Source organism: Mobula hypostoma, chromosome 4 (assembly GCF_963921235.1).
Source record: "Mobula hypostoma chromosome 4, sMobHyp1.1, whole genome shotgun sequence".
NCBI classification, from domain to species: Eukaryota; Metazoa; Chordata; class Chondrichthyes; order Myliobatiformes; family Myliobatidae; genus Mobula; species Mobula hypostoma.
Window position 1 is genome coordinate 86,892,413 of NC_086100.1, and position 24,101 is coordinate 86,916,513.

The 24,101-nt window shown below is 41.9% G+C and overlaps 1 protein-coding gene across 1 annotated transcript in view; it reads left to right on the forward strand.

Moving 5' to 3' along the window:
• Window positions 1-24,101, forward strand: part of LOC134345449 (rootletin-like) — a 387,184-nt gene that overhangs the window by 238,043 nt on the left and 125,040 nt on the right. Inside the window, exons 14-19 of the mRNA XM_063046136.1 lie at window positions 1,947-2,129; window positions 5,522-5,666; window positions 11,649-11,795; window positions 18,509-18,739; window positions 20,197-20,390; window positions 22,005-22,132. Coding sequence (XP_062902206.1) covers window positions 1,947-2,129; window positions 5,522-5,666; window positions 11,649-11,795; window positions 18,509-18,739; window positions 20,197-20,390; window positions 22,005-22,132 — 1,028 coding nt within the window. The remainder of the gene's footprint in view (window positions 1-1,946; window positions 2,130-5,521; window positions 5,667-11,648; window positions 11,796-18,508; window positions 18,740-20,196; window positions 20,391-22,004; window positions 22,133-24,101) is intronic.

Genomic DNA, 24,101 nt, shown 5'->3' on the forward strand with positions numbered 1-24,101 from the left:
CCCATTGAATCCGTGCTGACAATCAACCAGCCTTTTATAATAATCCTATATTAATCCCAGTTTAATGTATTCAGCAACTCCCCCAGATTTCATCACTCACCTAAGCACCAGGGCAATTTACAGTGGCTAGTTAACCTACCACCCAGCACCTTATTGGGGAGCAGTCACAGGGAGATTGACCACACTCATAATCAATCCAAGATCAGGACTGTACCTGTTTTCGTGGAATTGAGAGGCCATGGATCTACAGTATCCAAGACTAGGATTGTACCCGAGTTGCTGGAGCTGTGAAACAGTGGCTCTACTAACAGTAACACCCTCTTTATGCTGCGAAATGAATCAATGTTATGCAGGTTACTGTGAGGCTGTGCCTTGTGTTTTCCATCTATTGTTTAGGAGAATATTGGCTGTAAAGGTACTAACATTTTCTGACAATGCTGAGAGTCCCCAAGTTTATGCATCCCCACTCCCTGGGTTTCTGCTGGGTGTTCTGGGCTCCTAAGGTAGATAGGTTAATTGGCCAATGTAAATTGCCCCTGGTGTATAGCAAAGTCTTAGAATCCAGGAGAATTTCTGAGTGTATAGGGAAGATTAAAATGTGAGTATGTTACTGATATTAGTATTGCTTTATTATTGTCACGTGTACCAAGATACAGTGAAGAACTTGCTTTGCATACTGTTTACACAGATTAAATCATTGCACGGTGCATTGAGCTAGAATAATGAGGCTTCTCCATTGGTCATGGTCGGTCATGGACGTAACATCCCAACTGTCTACGTGATATGCAAGCCAGGACAGTACTTACAGAGAGCAAACTATTACCCATGTAGCAGACTCCCCAACAATGCAGCTGATGAATCCAAAGGAATGGCACACAACAATACAGTTTACCCAGTGGTGTGGCAGGAATTGCCAGTCAGCGTTGAACTCAATGGAGCACTGCCTTCAAGACACCAGCTCTGGACTTTTTCCTCGGGGTTTAGTCCCAAAGCCTTCCCCATGAGTGAGCGCAGCCGCAAGACAGTGGAGGTCTGAGGGCAGTTTTCCTTCTCCTAGATCAGCTACCAACCATGGATGATGAATCCCATTTACCCAAAGGGATCTGTTTTAAGGTGCCATTGCCTCTTCCCCTGTCAATAGCAATGGTTCCGCTGGGCTTAGTAGCTAAGTCACACATGAAGGCCAGGAGCTGGACTTGGTTGTCAGTGGCTATTTGAGACACATGCTATTGGGAACATTTAATTGATAGTTGAAGATTATCCCCTCCACCACCCCTGGCTATAACAATCTCAAAGAAGTGAGCTACAAAAAGTTGAAACAATAACAATCCAGAATAAAGTGCAAAAGCTACTGAGGAAGGACAGTGCAGGCAGACTATAAAGTGCAAGATCATAATGAGGTAGACTGTGAGACTAAGAGCCCGTCTTATCATACATGAGCTCCATTCAAAATCTGATAACAGTGCGATAGAAGCTGTCCTTGAGCCTGATGGTGCTTTCAGGTTTTTGTATCTTTTGCCCATAAGGAGAGAAGAAAGAATGTCCAGGTGGGATCTTTGGCTATGCAGCTTGCTTTACTGAGGCAAGCAACAAGAAGTGTAGACAGAGTCCGTGGAAGGGAAACTGGTTGCTGTGATGTGCTGAGCTGAGTCCGCAAGTCTGCAGTTTCTTGTGGTCATGTGCAGAGCAGTTGCCATACCAAGCCATTATGCCCCCAGACTCAATGTTTTCTACGAATTTGTGTTGAATTAGAGTAAAATGGTGTTTGGTGGGCAGCACGGAATCAAATAATTCTATTGAAACACATGCTGCAATTACATCTATCGTTGCTAGCACTCTGTTGCTGTTAACTAGTTGATAGCACGCTGCCCACGTACATCAGTAAGATCCATTTGGAAGTTTCTGTTTTACCCACTGTCCTGCCCTCTTTCTCACCCTCCCCACAGTGAGAAAGCAAATTTAGAGAAGGTGGTGCACTCTTTGAACCAGCAGATCGATAGCTTACACTTGGACATGGAGCGCCAGAGAGCTGCAAATGATGACCTAAAGCGGCAGCGTGATCACATCGAAGACAAGAAAGAAGAGATGCAGAGAGACTATGAGCATGCCAAGAAAGAGGCTGAAAGAGGGTATGCAGACAGCAGTGCCATACTATTATCAGATGCATCTTGCTGAACAGATAAATGTCAATTCATGCTAACGTTAATGAAAGCATAAACCAATGATTGTGGAAAGGGGAGGTGCAGAAGTCACCTGGTGAGCCTACTGCTCGCTCGAGCAGCTTTTCAGAGGGGCAAGATGATTGTGCCTGGTAGGAATTTCCTCTGGTTGCCCTTCTCTATTCCTCATTCCTCTCCCTCTTTAGAACGATTGCATAATGATGAGGGTGGGCAAGAGAGCCAGAGCTATACTTAGTAATATTGATAGTCAGTAAAAGCAATAATGATATTGGTTTTTATTATTGAAAGACTTCAGTCAGGAAATAGTTTCAGTATACAATCCAATGAGTGGAAAGGAATGGCTTCCAAAGGTTGAAGTCTATAAAACTTCTGTTAAACAAAGATTTATTTTCAAGTTAGCATTGTTTGCTTGTCTTAATTGCTGGTCTCCTGGCTCTTAATCCATCTGACAGTAGTTATTTTGCCTTCCTCTGCTTCTATTCTCTATGTTTTTAAATCTCTTCATCAGATCCTCTTGCAGCCTCCCCTGTTCCAAGGAGGTTAACAGCATCTCCTTCAGAGTTACCACATAAATGGTCCCTCAATCCCCAGAATTGTTGTAGTAAGCTTCCAATGCACCTTGCCTAAGGGCCTCACATCTTTCTCCTTGAACTGGGAGAATAGTCTAGTTGTCGCTGAAGCAGTGGTTTATAAGGTTTTGATAAGACTTTCTCGTCTTGTAATTGATAAATCTAAATAATGTCCTAAATCATGTCCAGGTCCTCTACACGTCTTAACAGGGTCGTTTCCTATAAACTCTTCATAATCCGAATGGCTGGCATGTCAGAAGTGAGCCCATGAACTGGTTTCCACATAGTAGAAGCTACCTGCAGCCCTACACAAGCCAGCAGTTCATCGCATTAGTCTGCAAATCAGTTGATTATAAGTATGAGCAGTATATCATTTGGGTTAGGAAAGACCTATATGCTTTATTTAAATCACTTTCTCAACTTGACCTCTCACTCCCCTTATATTCCCCATATCTCTGCTCTGAAACTCTTTAGAACTGTGCACTCTAGTTTGCTTTGCCTTTTACTAAACTTCCATTGGCCATGCCGTCTTCATGCAGTTACCATCAGGCAAGCAATCTGCCAGAAGTCCTGAAGTCCCACTTTCTGTCACCTACCTGTTCATCACATCAGCCAGTCTATATCTCGTTGAAATATTTTACTAACCTGCCTCTAACTTTTCAACATTGAAAGGTGATTGAATGTATCAAGTGGAAAGGGTCAAAATGAGAGAGTGTGATGAAGGAATAATGACAGGTAACAAAGGGACTTCGAAAGTCATTTACAGACAGTGATAGTTGATGGAGTGACGGACTGACCAAGGTGAGTGTTTTGTGCAGGCAGTGAGTATGGCTTAGATATGAAGTTTAGTATCTTGCATCTACCTTTGTGGAGAAGCAGAGTCTTCTGATTTATCAGCAAAGGTAAAGAATGGGATGAAAATAGACAAATCCAGAGTACTTAAAATCTTGGCAACACTCAAAAGAAATGAACCAAGGTCACTGAAAGAAGGAAAGGTGTAAATGGTGCAAAAAAAACACCAAATATCTGGAGCAACTCAACGGATCAGGCAGCATCTTTAGAGGTAAATGGACCTTTGGCTACTGCACAGAAGCTGTCTGACCTGCTGAGTTCCTCTAGTAGTTTGCTTTTTTTTGGTCCAAATTCCAGTATCTTGTGACCCCAAGGTGCAAAAGGTTGAGGCTCTGACCACATCATGAAGGCTTTCTTGGAAATGGAAGTGTAAAAGGCTGAAAGATTGTCAATATTTCCCCCCCCCGTATGAGAGCAACCGTGGGCAGGTAAGCCAAATATTGGTGGAGAATCTTTCAGATCAATAAGCCTGACAAAAATTAATTAGCATTTTGATTTTGAGAAGTATGGGGAAATTAATGAAAGTTTGCATTTGCATGTGTGATTAACAATTGAATTCTTTCATACAGATTGATAAGGATAATAAATTAAAACTATAAAAATAGACTTTCCAAGGTTTTTTTTGACAGATTACTATATAGTAGGCACATCAAATAATTGTGTGTAGGATTAAAGATATATTGGGAGCATGTGTGCCAAATTGGCTGAACATGAGAAAACAGACAGCAGTGATGAATTGCTGGTTTTCAGGCTCAACTTCATTATTCACTGGTGTTCACCGGTAGTCAGGAATATGTAATAATGAAATTAGGTAAACAGAGCAGGGTTTCAAAGATGGAGATGGTCTGAAATTCAGAAATGTAGTCAAAAGTAATGTGGACAGCTTGATGCCATTCCCAAGTTGGTGAAATAGCAGAGAAAATTTAAAACTAAAAAATGGTAGGATATTGTCCAGAATGAGAGGGAAAAAAAATCTACTATTTTAAATTTGTAGCAATGAGGAGAATAAAGAGAGGCAGTTTTCAAATCCAGGACAAGTTAAGATGATAGAAAGACAAAAGCCCTGTTTTATGTCCTATACACATCTATATATATGCACAGGGGCAATGAAAACTTACTTGCAACAACATTCACAGGCACATAGCATTAAATACATAACATTCACAATAAAAGCATAAAATATACACATCTTTAGAAGAAATAATGCAATTAGAACAAAAATAGAACAATACCCAACCCATTGTAGTGGATAGTGTTATAACACTGAGGTGGTGATTAGCGTTGAGCAGCTTGGTTCAAGAACTGCATGGTTGAAGGGAAGTAGCTGATGTCAGACTTGGTGGTGTGGGACTTCAGGCTTTTGTACCTCCTGCCCAATGGTAGCTCTGGTTGTTAAAATGATAATATTGTTAATGGACAACAAAGCAAGGAAGTTGCACTAAACCTCATGCTAAACTTGTATGAAGTTTTGGTTAGGCCTCATTGCTTTAGCATGGCTAGAGAATACCTAGAATACAGGCAGGGCAGTGTCAGGTGAATAGAGAAAGTCTTATAATAGTATTGAAGAGGAATGGAGGTGTACCAGTGCACTGACATTATTTGCTACCCGATATTCTGCTCCTACTTATGTGGCATACTGTGAACATATTGTCACATTTTTTGCACTGGTTGATTTCAAAATTATTGGTTTGCTGTAAAACATTTAGTTGAGATGGTGAAAGGAGTTCTCTGAACAGAAATGGGATTCAGGACAGTTCATTGCTATCAATGCGTGATTAACCTTGATTTTTTTTTCAGCGAGAATGAGTTATACTAAATTTCAGGAGAGGCCAGGATGATCAGGCAGTGGTGCCATGACATTTAGCAAAGAAAAGTTGCCTATTACACTGTAATCTTGATTGAGTATTTGTGTTCCAACAGACAGAAGTCATTAGAGCTTATGGAAGTGAGGAACTCAACTCTAAGGAAGGACTTAGTGACTATGAAGGAAGCTTTGAACAAAGCTATATTGGAGAAGGAGGTGTTGCAGAATGAGAAGAGAGGCCTAATTGAGGCTCTCACCAAGGTATGTTGAGCAAAGCTTGAGAATCCATCAAACAAGGCATAACCTGGAAGAAGAAGCACAATGCAGAGATTAGGACAATGGTACAGAAACAGTGAGTTTGTGGCAGATCTCTAACATAACTCCAAATGTCCATCCATTCAAAACAATCCTTTAATCCCTTTAATTTAAAAAAATCAAGCTGAAATTTAAGATTTAAGATTGGGTCTGAATAAGTTTTCTCAATGGAAACATTTCCTAATGGCAAAAACCTGGTTCTTGATCACAAAACCCTCAACCATCTGAAACATTCCATTTCTTTACGACCATTGCTCCCAGAATATCTAAATGCTTATTGAAATCGCCCAAAACTACTAAATTCCAGGGAGAACCACTACAGTTTATCCTCATAACTTAATCCTGTAGGCAGTCTGGTAAACCTAGGCTACAAGCCCTCCAGGTCAAAGATGAGTATGTGGTGCTGTTCATTGTGCTTCACAATCAGGTAGTGTACCAACTAACCTTTTGAACATTAGTCCTCTTGATGTAAAGGTCAGCATACTACGTAGCTTTCAGTAGCTCTCAGTTATATATTTAAAAGGACACACAATTCTTCATTGTTTAGAACTCAGTACCTTTCAGTTCAAAATAGTTGACCTGATATTTAGCTATATTGAAATCTCCGATCCATATTTTCCGTTTTCATAATCCACTAATAATCACAATTTAATAATTCCAATTCTACTGCTAAGAATTGTGCCTATTGTTGTCTTATTGGCCAGCTTAGTTGTGTGCACGTTTCTATTCTATCAACTGAACCACGGATTCCCAACCTGGGACCCACAGACCCTTGCAAAATGGTATTGGCCCATGCTCCAAGTGATGTTAGTAATTTCTACTCACTGGTCACTTCCTATTGGTTGCCATTCTTCCCAGCCAGCAGGATCCTGGACTTCCTGTCAAATCATAGGTGGTAAGAGTGGGCTCCCTCACCTCTGCCCTCTGACCCTCAACACAGGAGCCCCCCAGGGCTATGTCCTAAGTCCCCTCCTTGACTCTCCATATACCCATGACTGTGTTGCCACCCATAGCTCCAATCTGCTAATTAAATTTGCCGATGATACTACATTGATTGGGCTTATCTCAAATAATAATGAGGCAGCCTACAGAGAAGAAGTCATCACCCTGACACAGTGGTGTCAAGAAGGTAACCTCATCCTCAATGTCGCAAAAACAAAGGAGCTGATTGTGGATTACAGAAAGAATGGGGACAGGCTCACCCCTTTTGATATCAATTGGTCTGGGGTTGAGAGGGTGAACAGCTTTATGTTCCTCGGTATACACATCACTGAGGACTTCACTTGGTCTGTACATACCAGCTGTGTGGTGGAAAAAGCACCTCTTTCACCTCAGATGGTTGAAAACAGTGCCTCTTTCACCTCAGACGGTCCTAAGGACTTCCTACAGGAGCACAATTTAGAGCATCCTGACTGGCTGTATCAGTGCCTAGTATGGGAAATGTACTTCCCTCAATCTCAAGACTCTGCATAGAGTGGTGCGGGCAGCCCAGCAGATCTGTGGATGTGAACTTCCCGCTATTCAGGACACTTACAAAGGTAGGTGTGTAAAAAGGGCCTGGAGGATCATCGGAGGACCTGAGTCACCCCAACCACAAACTGTTCCAACTGCTACCATCAGAGAAACGGTACCACAGCATAAGAGCCAGGACCAACAGGCTCTGGGACAGCATCTTCTACCAGGCCATTGGACTGATTAATTCACACTGACATTATTGTATAGTGACTGTTCCGTTGTATAGCTTACTGTACGTACTATTTATTACAAATTACTATAATTTGCACATTGCACATTCAGACAGAGATGTAACATAAAGATTTTTAATCCTTGTGTATGTGAAAGATATAAGAAATAAAGTCAATTCAATTCACTCAAAGAGATCCCCAGTTCCAGCAAGTCCATCCACTCACCAGATCTCCAGTTCCAGCAGATACAACCTCTCACCACAGCCCATGTTCCAGCAGGTCCAACTACTCACCAGAGCCCATGTTCCAGCAGGTCCAACCACTCACCAGATTTCCCGGTTCCATCACATCTAACCACTCACCAGATTTCCAGTTCCATCACATCTAACCACTCACCAGATCCCCAGTTCCAGCAGGTTCAATCACTCACCAGAGCTCATGTTCCAGAAGGTCTAACCACTCACCAGATCCCCAGTTCCAGCAGGTCCAACCACTCACCAGATCCCCAGTTCCAGCAGGTCTAATCACTCACCAGAACCCCTGTTCCAGCAGGTCTAACTACTCACCAGATCATCAGATCTAACCACTCACCAGATCCCCTGTTCCAGCAGGTGTAACTACTCACCAGATCATCAGGTCTCACCGCTCACCAGATCCCCAGTTCCAGCAGGTCCAACCACTCACCAGAGCTCATGTTCCAGCAGGTTCACTGGGACTCCAGTTCGAGTGCTTTGTTGAAACTGACCTAATGGTTGGTTACTCTCTCTTGAAACTTACCTGGTTCTGCTTTCCATGCTCCCATGAAACCTACAAATTTTCCTTAAATATTTAAGTGAAAAAATGTATTTTAGAATATTAATGAAATAACATCTAACAGTCGAGAAAATCTTGTAGTCTGGCACCACCAAAACCCCGATTGTGCTAAATTATCGGTTTTACTCTACGATGAACAAGTTGTACGTCTAGTATAGACTCTTCTGAGTATCTAAATCACTCTCTACTTATCGTATGTGCCTCCTACTGCTCAGATTTCTGGGAATGTCCATAAATTTCCACCAGTTCCAAGAATTTCTACATCAGTTCTTATCAAATGACTTTTGGAAACAAAAATCCTTCATTCTCTACCACTGATATAAGGAGAAGTCGATCAGGTTACGCAGAAATCAAGTGTACTTGCAACCACCAGAGTTGAATTGTAGCACAAAATCTGCATTCTGTATTGATGGCATCAATGTCGGAAAATAGAAATAATATTTGAATATTAATAATGCTGGCAAGCATTTGGAGACTTCAAGAGACTATTCTGATGGACCAGGCTAATTAATGACACTGATGGTTTACCTAATTCTAACCTTTGCTGGTTCATGTGGATTATGAGCACCACCTTTGTTTCTGATTTTCTATTCATTGGAATATTATTGTAATGGATTCAGATTCAGATTCCATACTGCTAAATTCTCTGAAATCTACTGCAGTTAAAAGCAGTATTCCACTTAGCAGGTTTGTTTTACTTCGAGTTGCCCTGCAAATTAGATCATGCATACCCACTAGTGTTATGTCTGACGGTTTATATAATTAGATCCATTTGTATATAACCCCATCAAAAGTATTATTTTATAGTTAATTTAAGATACGATTATTCCTGATATCTTATGGATCTTTTTGAGTAGTGAATAAGTTGGTTATATTTCCCTCTTATTGAAAAACTAACCGCATCTATTTTATTTGACTCCTATTGCACAGAGGTGCATTTTCCTATTTTTGGGAACATCTGGTTATGATTGCTTTATTTTGGAATGTTGGGGGGTTCTTTGAAAGAGTTTCTACTTATCAATATTTCCTTCTTGTTTTTGGTTTCATTTCTTTATCATCTCAGCTTTGAGATGTGAGGTCAGGGTACCACCGAACAGGAGTACTGAATGGGCAGGGAGGATATTCATGTCCATTTTTCTCTGGGAGCATTGCCCCACACTGGGTGCCATGAAAACCCTTGATGATACCCAATCAAGACTGATACTTACCAAAGATTTTTTGTAACTCTTTGGCAAGGTCAAACTTTATTGCCTATTCCAAATTGCTTTGGAGCTGAGTGGGTTGCTGAGCTGTTTCAGAGTGCAGTTTGAGACAAAGTTATCTTTCTGTGAGTTAAGCGAGGAGTGTAGCAGGCAACACTGTGGCTTCACTGCTCCAGAGACCCAGGTTCGATCTTGACTGCTGGTGCCATCTATGTGGAGTTTGTACATTCAAAGATTCAAAAAACTTTATTGTCATTCCAACTGTACATCAACTCTGCAGGGCAGAATGAGACAGTGTTTCCCAGGCGCAGTGCAATCATAACATAACAAACGCAACACTAAATAATAAACCTAACAATAAATAGTAAAGCACAACAGCCACATGTCAGTTAAAATCAAGTTATAAGTGTCCAGTGCAAGTTAAAAGTGTCCAAAGCAGAGTCAGATAGAGCAGCTATTTAGCAGTCTGACTGCCTGTGGGAGGAAGCTGTTTAGTAGCCTTGCGGTTTTAGTTTTGATGCTCCTGTAACGCTTGCCTGATGGCAGAAGAACAAACAGTTCATGGAGAGGATGTGAGGGGTCTTTAATGATGCACCGTGTCTTCTGGAGGCATCGACTCTGAAAGAGGTCTTGGACAGAAGGTAGGGAGACCCCAATAACCTTCTCTGCTCCCCTAACCACCCTCTGCAAGGCTCTTTTGTCGACAGCACTGCAGCTGGAGTACCAGGTTGTGATGCAAAAGGTCAGCACACTCTCAACCACACCTCTGTAGAATGTAGTTAAGATGCTAGTGGGGAGTGATGCTTGTTTAAGCTTCCTCAGAAAGTGCAATCTCTGCTGGGCCCATTTCACAATCCCAGTGGTGTTCCTGGACCAGGTGAGATTGTCCGAAATCTGCACCCCAAGGAACTTGATGTTTTCCACTCTCTCCACTGTGGAACCGCTGATGCTGAGGGGTGTGTGCTCAGGCTGAGACCGTCTGAAATCGATGATCATCTCCTTGGTTTTGGTGACATTAAGCATCAAGTTGTTATCACTACACCAACTCTCTAGGTGTTTGACCTCCTCCCTGTACATGGTTTCATAATTTTTTTTTCGTTTGATTGTGTGGATTTCCTCAAGGTGTTCCTGTTTCCTCCCAGACCCAAAGGGACCTGCAGGTCGGTAAGTTAATCAGCCGGTGTAAATTGTTACTTACTTACTGCCCGTTATACTGCTGGCGTTTAGAGCAGCAATGAAGGTCCTCCATCTCTGTCTGTCCATATATCTGTCTGCACACAGATATAGACGGATTCATCATTGCTGTTGCCATAATGATTTTTTTTTTGAACAGTCAGGGTCATTAGCCCCGAGCTGACCACCTCCCATGCTCCCCCCCACAACCTGGAGGACTGGTGGAGCACTCTTAGTCTGGCCTCTACCCTTTGACCTGTTTAGCATGGGTGACCCTACCAAGAGCCAAAGTACAAGGCCCTGACTCCAGCCAACATAGCTGTCCAAGTCATTGAAGCATGCACGCCTCCAAAGCCTACAGCAAGGATGGGAGGACTGTAAATTGTCCTCGGTATTAATGGGCTGTAGGTTAGAGTTGATGAGGACATGAAGGGTGGTAGATTATCAGGAGATAATGGGGGAATGAGATGGATGGGATTGTTCTGAGAGATAGATTGAATGATACAGGAAAATATAAGTTATACAGTATGTAAATTAGACCAAGTGGATTGCCTTTCCAAAGGGGCATGGGTGAACATGTGGCTTCTTACAACAATCCAGCAACTTCATGATTACCAGCACCAAAGTTCATGTTTTGCCCTGGATGCATTTTTAATTAGTTAACAATTTTATATTTCCCTTTGCTGGGGGTAGAATTTTTGCCTCTGGGCTTCTCGGTCTCTAGTCCAGTTGCATAATGTTTATTCTTGAGGAAGACCTGAAGAAATTCTGAAGTTATTTGATAGAGCTTTCAGCTTCAAAAGATAACAAAAGCTTTTTTGTCCATTTCACAGTCTGTGACTGCACTTTAGGCTCCTCCACAGTATTTATATAAGATTGATTGTTTTTCTTTGTGTGATTGACATGGGGTTTTTAAATATACTGGACATGTTTTGAGCCTTTGTGGCAGTGTATGACTGTATTTGTTATCTGTTTGACTTCCTGTATGATTTGAGGGTGCTTTATCTTGCTAATGCATCTTTTTTCTTGGGCCCGTTCTCTTTTCATTCTTGTAGGCTGAGTTGAATAGTACAGACCTTGAGTTGTCCTTAAACAAGCTGAAGACTGAGAAGGACACCCTGCGAGATTCTCTTGCCAAGATGAGTGCACTCAGTGAAGGTTTGGCTCAGGATAAGGTTGAATTGAATCGCATTCTCCTCCAGGTCAGTTAACAAAGCCAACAGTAAAAGACCTTGCCCAAAAAGGAATCACTATGATACGTGGTTCAGACAAGATGCACATTGTTACACTTCTGAGAACAAATCAGAGCAAATGTATCATGAAATAAAGATCAGAAATGCTTTAGGTTTGATATTTGGTTCCCTTTCTGTTCTTGCTGAAGCTACCTGAGGAAATCCCACAAGTAGCCACTTCATTGTTGAGTGATTCAGAGCTATGCATGGTTACTTCAACTTGAGGTGGCTAAATGACCCGGATTTCCTTCACAATTAGACAGAAACCACAATTATACCATTAACTCCTTTAGTAAACAGGAATCATCTGGCTACCGAACCAGTCCACATTTTTCAGCCCTTCCAGATCCTGACAAGAAATGGCAACACTGGTCAGCTGCAGCACACACAGAATGCTGGGGAAACTCAGCAGGCCAGGTAGCACCTATGGAAAAGACTAAACAGTCTCGGCCCAAAAGGATGACTGTTTACTCATTTCCATGGATGCTGCCTGGCCTGCTGAGTTCTTCCAGCATTTTGTGTGTTGCTTTGGATCACCAGCATCTGCAGATTTTCTTGTATTTGACATTGATCAGCTAACTTATTGTGGGCTTAAAAAAAAAGCACTTCCATGTTGCACACAGGCAGGGAACTTTCTGAAGACCAATGAACCAGTTGACCAGGACTGCACGCTCGCTTCTCTGCGCCTTGTCACAATCTGTCAGGAAAAGTATATTACAATGCATCTGCATCAGCCCTTCCATAATCATCGTCAATGTTGTCTGATAAAGCATTAGAGTGCAATCTCTCTTGAGGGAGTTAAAACACTACTTTCACTTCCCTTCTCTGACCACAGTTGTCTCTCAAGTGAAGCATGCACCTCTAACCAACCTCCAGGTCACACGGCAGCGATGTCTGAGCTGGAGATTTGCTACTTAAAATGCAATGGTGCAGTCTATTCCCCTGCTCATCTGCCACCTCCTCTTTTCTTTAGGCATTTCTTTGTGGCTGAGGGGTGGTGGGGACTAGTTGATGGAGCATGGATCAGGTGAGTATGTGGGCTTTGCTGTGATAGTGTCTAACCAATGTGCTTTGTACTTCAAATGCCACAAAGGTGAATCTGATGTGAAAGTCCAGGGAGGTGCCCAGGAGGCAGAGTTTCTTCACCAGCTTGACTATATTTTGCTTTTGAAAGGTTACAATCTATTTGTTAAAACGATTGCTGTTATTTGCAGATTTAGTCTTGAAGGCAAAGGAACCTAATTTCACACTTCTTTGGTTACATGATTGTGTCCATGCGTGTGCTGATGTACTACATATATTTGCACATGTGTGATTATATGTGTACAGGAATGTCACGTGTACATGTGCATACAGTTTACATTTGTACGCATGCATGGTTGCATGTGCAGTTTTGTGTGTGTGCAGTGCAGTGTATATGTGTGCGTGAAACTGTGTGTGTGCGGACTGTGCATGAGTTTGTGTGTGAGAATGAGGATGAAAGGTGCAGTTAAAGCATTAGCGCTTTTGCCTTGACATGACTAATCACAGTGAGGAATTCCTTTCAGTGCTGCAATAGGGTGAGTCATCTCACGAGCAGGTCCAGCACTCACCTCCTGCCAGCTCTTCTTGGTGGTCCTGGGTGATCTTGTCAGTCCATAAAATTCTTTCTCATCCTCCCCACCACCACACAGGTTTCCTGGGTCTGAAAACATGGAGCAGTTGTTTCATTTCACTCCCTCTCTGCCTGTCCTTCAGCTGGAAAATCTCCAAAGTATTGTACTCACAGCAATCTTTGGCCCTGTAGAGTAAGGCCTTAAAAAGTGACATGAATTAGTATCATAAAGAGCTGGGAACTGCAGTAAATTCAATGCTCGATATTTGGGACCTATTTGATAAATAAGGTGGCAATTGCCCTTCTTCGGGCAACCATAATTTTAACACACGTCTATAACCTGGCTTAAATAGCTGTAGTTGAAAATCTTAATTAGCATTTCAATTCAGGACCAAAGACGTGTATTACTACTATGCTTGGGATCAGGGAACTTCATGCCTAACCAACAATTAGACTGGGCAGTCCAAAGGCCAGATTTAATTTGAATGTCTTGTGTTTCATGTTTCAATTTTACAGATGCACCATAGAAAGAATCTTATTTGGATATAGCACAGCTTGATTTGGCCACTGCTGTGTCCAAAACTGCAGAAATTGCAGAGCGTTCTGAATATTTATTTATTTATTGAGACAGCATGGAGTATGACTTTACAGCCCTTCAAGCCACGCCAGCCAGCTTTAACCTTTGTCTAATCACAGAACAGTTTACAATGACAAATTAGCCTACTAACCGGTATGTCTTTGGACTGTGGGAGGAAACCTGAGCACCCGGAGAAAACCTATGCATTCCACGGGGAGCTTGTACAGACTCCTTACAGGTGATGTTGAAATTGAACTCCGGACTCTGACGCCTGAAGCTGTAATCGCATCATACTAACCGCTACGCCACTATGGCATCCAAATACAGCTCAATCCATTTCAAGAACCTACCTCCTCTCCATGGACTACACTATATGCTCCCTTGGAATGCAGCCAGCATAATCAAAGACCCTCGCATCCTGGTCATACTCTTTCCTTCCCCCTCCATCAGGCAGAAGAAACAAAAGCTTGAGAGCACATAGCACCAGGTTCAAGACAGCTTTTACCCCATTGCTATAAGATTCTTGAAAGGGCCTGTTGTACGATAAAGATGAAACTTGACCCGTCATTCTATCTCATCATGGCCTTATTTGTATACATGGCCCCGCACAGCTCTTTCCCTGTAACTGTAACACTCTATTCTGCATTCAGTTATTGCTTTTCCTTTTGCACTATCTCTGTATTCATACTTATATGTGGAATGACTTGTCTGGATTGCATGCAAATGAAGATTTTCATTGTATTTTGGTATACATGTAAACAATAAACCAATTACAATTACCACATCTTTCTTAGAAACTGCAGTCTTTATTTGTCAGTGCCAAAAGAGACCTCAACAGTTAGTATGGATCTGGGTTCATTAAAAAGGCTATCAGCACAGGTGCTCTACAATGCTGTGTGCTTAGCTCCCTGCTCTACTCACTTGTGATTGTGTGGCTAACTACTGCTCCAGTGTCACATTTAAGCTTGCTGAGTACACCACTGTTGTTGGCCATATCAAATGTGCTGACGAATCAACATATAGGAGGGAGAATGAAAACCTGATTGAATGTTACCATAACAACAGCCTCTCACTCAGCATCAGCAAAACCAAAGAGCTGGTAATCGACTACAGGGGGGAAAAGCTGAAGGTCCATGAGCCAGTCCTCATTAAAGGAAAGAGGTGGAGAGGATCCATAGATTTAAATTCCTTGTCATCAACATATCAGAGAATCAGTCCTAGGACCAACATATAAGTGTCGTCACAAAGAAGTCACAACATCTCCATCTCTACTTAGAGGTTTGCATGGATTTAGCATGTCACCGAAAACGTTGACAGTCATCTGTAGATGTAGAGTGTGGAGTATCCTAACTGGTTACATCATAGGTTTAGGGAAGCTTGGTTTTTGAGAGAATTTGAAGCCTTGGTTAAGAAGAAGGGGGAGGTGTATATAGCAGGTATAGGCAGCAAGGAACAAATGAGGTACTTGAGGAATATAAGAAATGTAAGAGAACACAGGAGATAAACCAGGAAGGCTAAAAGATAGCATGAGCTTGCTCCAGCAGACAAGTGAAGGAAAATCCCAAGGGCTTCAACTGGTACAGTATATTGAGAGCAAAAGGATAGCAAGGGACAAAATTTGTCCTCTTGAAGATCACTGTAGTCATCTATGCATGGAGCTGAAAGAGATGGAGGAGATCATAAGTGGATTTTTTACATCTGTGTTTACTTGAGAGATGGACAGATTCTTTATAACTAAGGCAAAATGATACTGAAGTCATAGACCGTTTATAGATTACAGAGGAGGAGATGCTTACTGTCTTGAAGCAAATTTGGGTGGATAATCCCCAGTGCATGACAAAGCGTCCCCTCAGACCTTGCGAGAGAGGCTAGTACAGAAATTGCAGAGGCTCTAGCAGAGGATTTTAAATATCCTTATCCATTTGTGAGGTGCTGGAGGATTGAAGGATAGATAATGTTATTCCATTGATAAAGAAAGTCTCTAAGAATAAGATGGGAAATTCTAGGCTTGTGAGTAGTAGGTGAATTGTTTGAAGATATTCTAAGATACAAGATAAATAAGTATTTGGATAGACATGGCATAATTAAAGCCAGTCAATGTGGCTTTGCATGTGGTAGGTCGTGTGTAGCCAGTTTTTGAGAGTTTTTCAAGGAAGTTACCACAAAAGCTGATGTAGGAAAGTAGGTGGACATTGTCTACATAGACCTTAGCAAGGTCTTTTGCCAAGACCCACATGGGCAGATGGTGAAGAAGGTTCGGTCGCTGAGCATTCATGATGAGGTAGTAAATTGGATTTGACATTGGCTTCATGAGAGAAGCCAGAAAATGGTAGTGGACTCTCTGACTAGAGGCCTGTTGGTGATGTGCCGCAGGAATCAATGATGGGTCCGTTGTTGTTTGTCACATATATCAATAATCTGAATGATAATGTGGTAAACTGGATCAGCAAATTTGTGAATAATCTTGAAGATTAGGAGTGTAGTGGACAGGAAGGAAGGCTATCAAAGCTTGCAGTGAGATGTGGACCAGCTGGCCAAATGGGCTGAAAATGGCAGATGGAATATAATGCAAGTGTGTTGGAGGTGTTACACTTTGGGAGGACAAACCAGGGTAGAACGTACAAATTGAAATGTAGGGCACTGAAGCTTGTTGTAAAACAGAAGGATCTGGGAATAATGATCCATAAATCCTTGAAAGTGGCGTCATAGTTAGATAAGGTCATTAAAAAGAGGTTTTGTCACATTGGCTTTCATAAGTTAGAGCTTTGAGTACGAGAGTTGGGATGTAATGATAAAGTTGTATAGGATTTTGGTGAGGTCTAATTTAGAATATTGTGTGCAGTTCTGGCCACTTACATATGGGAAAGATATCGATCAAATTGAAAGAGTACAGAGGAAAATTTCAGGACCTGAGTTATAGGGAAATGTTAACTAGGTTTACGACTTTATCCCCTGGAGCGCAGGAGCTAGAGGGAGATTCAACAGAGGGGTACAAAATTCTGAGGGGTATAAATAGGGTAAATGCAAACAGTCCTTTTCCACTGAAGTTGGTGAGACTAGAACTAGAGGTCATAGGTTAAGGGTGAAAGGGTGTGAGTGTTGAACAAGCTGCCAGCAGAAGTGGTGGATGTGGGTTTGACTGCACTATTTAAACAAAGTTTGAGTAAGTGTACGGATAGGAGCATTATGGAGGGCTACAGTCAAGGTGCAGTTCAATGGGGCTGAGCAGAATAGCAGTTAAGCATGGACTAGGTGGGCTGTAGTGCTTTATTATTCGATGACTATAAAATGAGAGATACAGCATATTCCATAATAGGAAAAACACTCCCCACCATTGAGTACATCTGCAAGGAACACTGCCACAAGAAGTCACTGTCACAGACCCCCAACACCCAAGCCACGCCTTCTTCTAGCTGCTGTTGTTGGACAGGAAGTACAGAAGTCTTCAACCCACACCACCAGGTTCAAGCCCCTGAAGTGGTATGGGTAACTTCATTCTACATTACTCTGAACTGATTGTATGACCTACAGACTCACTTTCAAGAACTTTTTACAACTCATGATCTCAGTGTTATCTTTATTTGAGTTTGTCTTGTTTTTGGTGTAGCATAGCGGTTAGCGTGACGCTTTTACAATTCGGGGTGTCGTAATTCCAACATCATCTGTCAGGAATTTGTATGTCCTCTGTGTGAATGTGTAGGTTTCCTCCGGGTGCTCCAATTTCCAAAGACGTACCGGGTAGTAGGTGAGTTGGTCATTGTAAATTGTCTTGTGATTAGGCTAGGGTTAATAGGTGGGTTGCTGGACTGTACAATTCATTGGGCTAGAAGGGCCAGATCTGCACTGTATCTCTAAATAAATAATAAATATGAAACGCCTGCAAGAAGATGAATATCAAGCTAGTATACGGTAACACATATGGACTAAATTTGCGTGTGATATGTAATAAATACATAATGTATATGATAATAAATTTAGTTTGAACTTTGAGAACAGCACCATGAATTCCACCATTATATTGTTCATCAGGAAAGCTCTTTATCATTTTAGTCACAAATACAAGGAAATCTGCAGATGCTGGAATTTCAAGCAACACACATAAATGTTGCTGGTGAACACAGCAGGTCAGGCAGCATCTATAGGAAGAGGTACAGTCGACGTTTCGGGCCGAGACCCTTTGTCAGGACTCCGTCGACTGTACCTCTTCCTATAGATGCTGCCTGACCTGCTGCGTTCACCAGCAATACTTATGTGTGTTGCTTATCATTTTAGTTCTCTTTTTAGAGCGTAATTTGTTTTCCCAATATTCATTGAGATCCTTAACTCAAGAATAGGACTATTTATAGACGGTATTACAACATGTAACCCCAATTCGGTGTATCCTGTATCCCTTAACACTCTTACTTTTGAAATTCACACACTCAGTTTATCGTGCAGGTTTGGACCAATATACTTGGTGCTGGATGGTTATAGCTTGCGGTTAATGCCTGTTAAATATTTCTGTTCTCTGAGATGGAAGACGATAGAACAGTTCTGCAAGGACAGAAGAAAGAGGTTGAGAAGGCAAAGGCTAGTATCCAGAATGTATTGGTCCGCGTCAAGCAGGAGAAGATGGACCTGGACACGGAGAAATGTGGATTAGACCAGTCTCTGCAGATTGTGGAGGCAAGCCAGGAACAGCTGGAACATGAGATAGTGGTTCTCCAAAGGGTGAGGGATCAACTGCAAGATCAGCTTGGGCAGGTATGAACTTAACGATGTTCTACTGCAGGAGCCAGTTGAATCATTGCTAAGTCGAGATCCTACGTGTGCTCTACGTCTGTTATTGCAGGTGGATGTGGGGAGGCTGCTCAGTAGAAATGGAATTAATACAGATGTATGTATATCTGCTTAAAAGGTACTGCTCAAATAAATAACAACTGAGTTAACTTGTGAGAATTCCAGTGATTTTACCTCATGCCTCCCACTCTGCTCTAAAATGCTCTAATTCAAGCAAGCTGATGGTCACCTATCAAAATATCTTCTTATAGAGTAATAGAGTGCTGATGGAAGGATGCCTTAAACCCAAGGTGGTCAATGCCAGCCATGGTGCCTATCAAGTTAGTCCCATTTGCTCACGTTTGACCCATATTCCTTTAAACCTTTCCTACCCATGCATTTTTGAATGTTATTGCTACTGCCTTAACCAGTAGCTATTTATTCCATAGGCTCAACATTCTGTGTGAAGAAGTTCTCTGCAAGTCTCTTTTAAATCTTTCATCTCTCTCATCATAGCAAGTGTATGCCCTCTGTGTCCCCTCTCCTAAGAAAAAGATTATGCTGTTCATCATATCTACGTATACTGCTCAAGATTTTACACACCTCAGGACCTATACCCTTCAGTCTTTCAGTTCCAAACAATAAAGACCTTGCCTGCCCAACCTCTCCCTGTAATCAGGGCCCTCATGTCCTGACTGCATGTTTGGAAAGCCTGTCTTGCGTGGCTCATTGTCAGACTTATTTGTATTATATGCTTATGGGTGATTTTGAGATGACTTCCTATAATGAAAATAATGTGAAAATGCAAGGTGTTGTCATTGCAAAGGTTACAAGGGTTGAGAAGGTACGGATTCATCTCATGGTTTCCCAGTAGCTTTATAAAGATAACTGTGAATCCAGATAGCTGCTTTGATTATCTTTGCGGAGGTTAAAGTAGGAACTATGAATATATGACTGAAAAGATGCAGAACATGGGGCAGCATAATAGCGTGATGGTTAGCATGCTTTACAATAGAGGTGACCCAGGTTCAATTCCGGCCACTGCCTGTGAGCAGTTTGTACGTTCTCCCCGCGACCATGTGGGTTTCCTCCGGTGCTCCCGTTTCCAAAGACCTACCGGTTGGTGGGTTAATTGGTCATTGTGAATCATCCCATGATTAGGATAGGATTAAATCAGGGAATTGTTAGGCATCATGGCTCAAAGGGCTGGAGGAGCCTATTGCGCTCTGTAAATCAATCAATAAATAAATAAAACGATTCTGTAAATTCACAGCTCTGGGAGACAGAGCAGGTTGACCTGATCTTTGTACCTGTTCGTTAAATTGCAGCTGAAGTGGTGTGCTCATATTTCTATTTCAGAAACTGTCAAGCACCTGGTATTTCTCTCTGCTGTGTCTCAGTTTTTTTTGTTTAACTGTGCATCATGGCTCCATCTCGCACAGGCGAATCGGCAGAAGCAGACCCTGAGTGAGCAGCTGACTCAAGCACAGCGAGATGGGGAGCTCCAGCGTGCAGGTCTCCTCCGGGCCAGCAAGGAGAAGGAGGAGATGATGAAGGAGAAAGCCAGCTTGGTGGTGCAGCTGACTGCTGCTGAGAGGGAGAGCAGAGCACTGTCTGAAGAGCTAGCTGCCCTCAGGTAGGAAACTCCGAAATGGTATGCTGTATTTGAGTGAACCTCTAATTAAATTGGTGCCTGTTGCATGGTATCAGATGGCTAATGTGCCGTTCAGCCCTGGCTTGTAGAACCAAAAGAATATTCTTTCACCAATTTCAGGACATGAGTCCTGAGACAGATCAGCCATGATCATGTGGAATGCTAGCAGAGGATTAAGGGCTGAGTGATCTATTCATCCTTCCATTTTCTTGTGTTGCAGTGAGTGAAGGAAAATGACTAAGATGGATTTCCATTGTTAATGGCATTAAACTGAAGCAATAGCAAAAGAATAGCCATGCACAGAATTTCATCCCCTTGCTACGTGAAGGGATGGCTGGGTGGATATACATCTCTACCAAAGAGAGTGTAAGGCACTCCTTCCTTCAGCAAGCCTGGAGATCACCCAGGTGTAGCTTCTGTTTAGCTCCCAACCAAGGTCACGCGAAACCATGGGAGCAGGTGGTATGTGGTTGTATGAGTAGCTGGTGCACATCACAAGACCCGGTTATGCGACCACTGATGCCAGACAATCTGTGAGGACTGTTGATAATGGCTGGGGTCAGCTGTCTTGTAAGGACACTGCCCAGAAGAAGACAATGAGAAAAATATGTAGAAAAAGTATGCAAACAACAATCATGCCCATGGAAAGACCATGCTCGCCCACATCATTAAACATGGCATGTAATGAATGAACGCTATGGGAACATTGTTGGTATAATTCGCGTCAGCAGTCAAGGAAGAGGCATCTTCTGTTTCTAGCCAATGAGATGTAGGGACTCTGAATAGGAGTTGAGGAATTTTAATGGTAATGCCAAACATGTGCTCATACAGCATCAAAACAGGCCCTGCGGCCCACTGTTCTTACTGAAAATCCAACACTGTCCTCCTTATTTTTCCCATTTTGCTGTCAACATCCCCTCCCCCAGATTCTACCATTTCTCTACACACTAGGGGCCACTTATGCTACCACCACCCAGTGTGTGGTTTGGGATATGAGGGGAAACTGGAGCACCTGGGATCACAAGGAGAATGTGCAAACTCCACACAGACAGCAGTGGAGGTTGGGTTTGAACCTGGCTCACTGGAGCTGTGAGACAACAACTCTAATAGCTGCATGGCTGTAGTGCCCTGGAGAGCACTTCCTTGTAGAGAGTGTAGAGACAAATTTACTGTTTCCCGTGATGGCAGGAATTTTGGTCAGTCTATGGGCCAAGTCGTCTTAGGATGGTACCTCCTCCTTTTCTAATCCACCAAAAATGTTGTAATCTTCCCACACCTCATGAAGTCATCGTTGTCTTCTTCCCCAGTCCCGCCCTCCCAAACAGAGACAGCAATACTGCTTTATGATAGATCCCAGAGAATCTTTGATCAGACTTAGTCACAGAAAAGAGTCTCAAATACAGAGCTGAGGTGAGCTGTTAGCACAATGCTTGCCTACAGAAATGTAAAATTACCTACTCATCCACTGCTAAAGATAAGGCTTTCTACCTCAATGTGACCGGATCGACCATCTGCCATAGCATTCAAATGTGCAACTTAACAAGAGATCGTGTTACTACATGCCGACCTTTAACCTGATCTTGCTATCCTTTACAGGGCAGATAAGGAAGCTCTAGAGACCAATCTTTTCGAGGCTCAGCAGCTCATTGTGCAGCTCGAGACCTGCAAGGAGCAGCTTGAAGGAGAGAACCAAACCATTTCATTTGCTAAGGAGTCACTTCTGGGTGATTTAAGTTGGTTTATTTATACTTGTCAATTTTGTATGTGAATGCATGTAGGTCTTTGAATGTGTCTGTGTGCATATATGTACATAAGTATAGTAATTTGCCCAGGTGTGAATAATGTGTCCAGGTCTGAGTTAACTTTACTCTTTACATTCCAGTCTTAGACTGGGTCAGATTCAGTACACATTCTGTTTCTCATTCAATAGTACATTGTTCCAGCTTGGGGCAATTATCCCTATTACACTTTATCCTAATGACATCTTTACATGCACCAAGCAATGTTATACCCTTGGTCAAGTAACAATTGTCCATTGTACAGCAAACTGTGACTTAAAATAACTTTAAGAGATTGGAAAATATTAAAGCAGCGACATTAAATTATAAATGAATATAAAAAGACACTTAAAAATTTGCACAGATAAATAATGTAAATAAAATGAAGAGAAGCATGATATTAGTTTATGAATAATGATAGTGATAATATTGATGAGTTATTTGGCAAGTTTATATCAGAAAGATTAATGCATTGGATGTGATGTTAAACAGGGAAATCAGAAAAGACATGAAATGTTTGCAGTTGCTAGGAGGATATAATGGAAAGGGGGAGATAATTGATAAAGAATCTGAGAAGATAGAGAAAAATCTTGTTATCTCCTTTGGATTTCACCCAGACATATTTAAAAAGAAAGTTAACAGAAGGATACCAGAGGTACTGTCATGTATATTTAAAACTTCATTTTATAGAGGGTTTGCAGCCAGTTTGAGTGAATTCCTTATTTAATGTGGGAAATAGAACACTGTACCACAGAATCAGGTAGCTTAGCACCTGTAGGTAGGAAAGGTAATATTTATTAAAAGATGCAGTTGACAGTCATCTGGAAAATGAAGATTAAGTAAGGACAACTTTGAAAGGGAAGATCGTCTTTGACCAATTTTTGTGGATTGTCCAAAGGAGCAGCAGAGAAAAGAGTTAGAGTGGGAGATGATTTATAACACAGAAACATAGAAAACCTACAGCACAATACAGGCCCTTCGGCCCACAATGCTGTGCCAAACACGTACTTAGATATAGTTAGATGATTAGAGGCTTTTGATTAGATAAAGTATAGTCAATTCATGATTAAGATCAATGCATGTCAAATTTGAGGAGAGTTATCAGAATGATAAATTAACTACCATCAAAACAGTAAGCAGACAGTAGAGGTAGTTAGAGACAGGGACTCATATGGGAAAGATGAGAAGTCTTCTAGAGGGATTGTTGCTAGGATAACTCTCCATGCTTTGCATTAGCAATTTAAGGAAGGAACAATCAGGAAATCAGGAGAGCTAAAAAGGGCCAGCATAGTTTTAAAGTAGAGGTTCCCAACCTTTTATGTGCCATGGACCCCTACCATTAACCATGGGGTCTGTGAACTCCAGGTTGGGAACCCCTGTTTTAAAGGGAATCTCTAAAAGTGGCAACACAAACAGACAGGGTGATGAGGAAGGCATGAGTTGATTGGGGCACTGAGCTTAAAAGTCAGGAAGTCAGGTTGCAGCTGTATAAAATTTTGCACCGGCCACATTTAGAGTCTTGTGCACATTTCTGGTCACCGCATTACAGAAAGGATGTGGAGGCTTTGGAGAGTGTGCAGTAGAGTTTCACCAGGGTACTACCTGAACCAGAGTAAGATTGAGAATAAGAGGACAAATGGGTTGTTTTCTCTGGAGCATCAGAGTCTGAGGGCAACCTGATAGAGGTATATACAATTGTGATAGCTATAGATATATATTGGCAGAGTCTTTTTCTTCCAGTGTGTAAATATCAAATACTAAAGAGCTTAGCTTTAAGGTGAGAGGGCGAAGGTTTAAGGGAAATTTTCGAGTCAGTTTTTTTAAAACACAAAGGGTGTAGATGCCTGAAATGAACTACCAGAGGAAGTGGTGGAAGCAGATATGACAGCAACATTTAAGATGTACTTAGACAGAC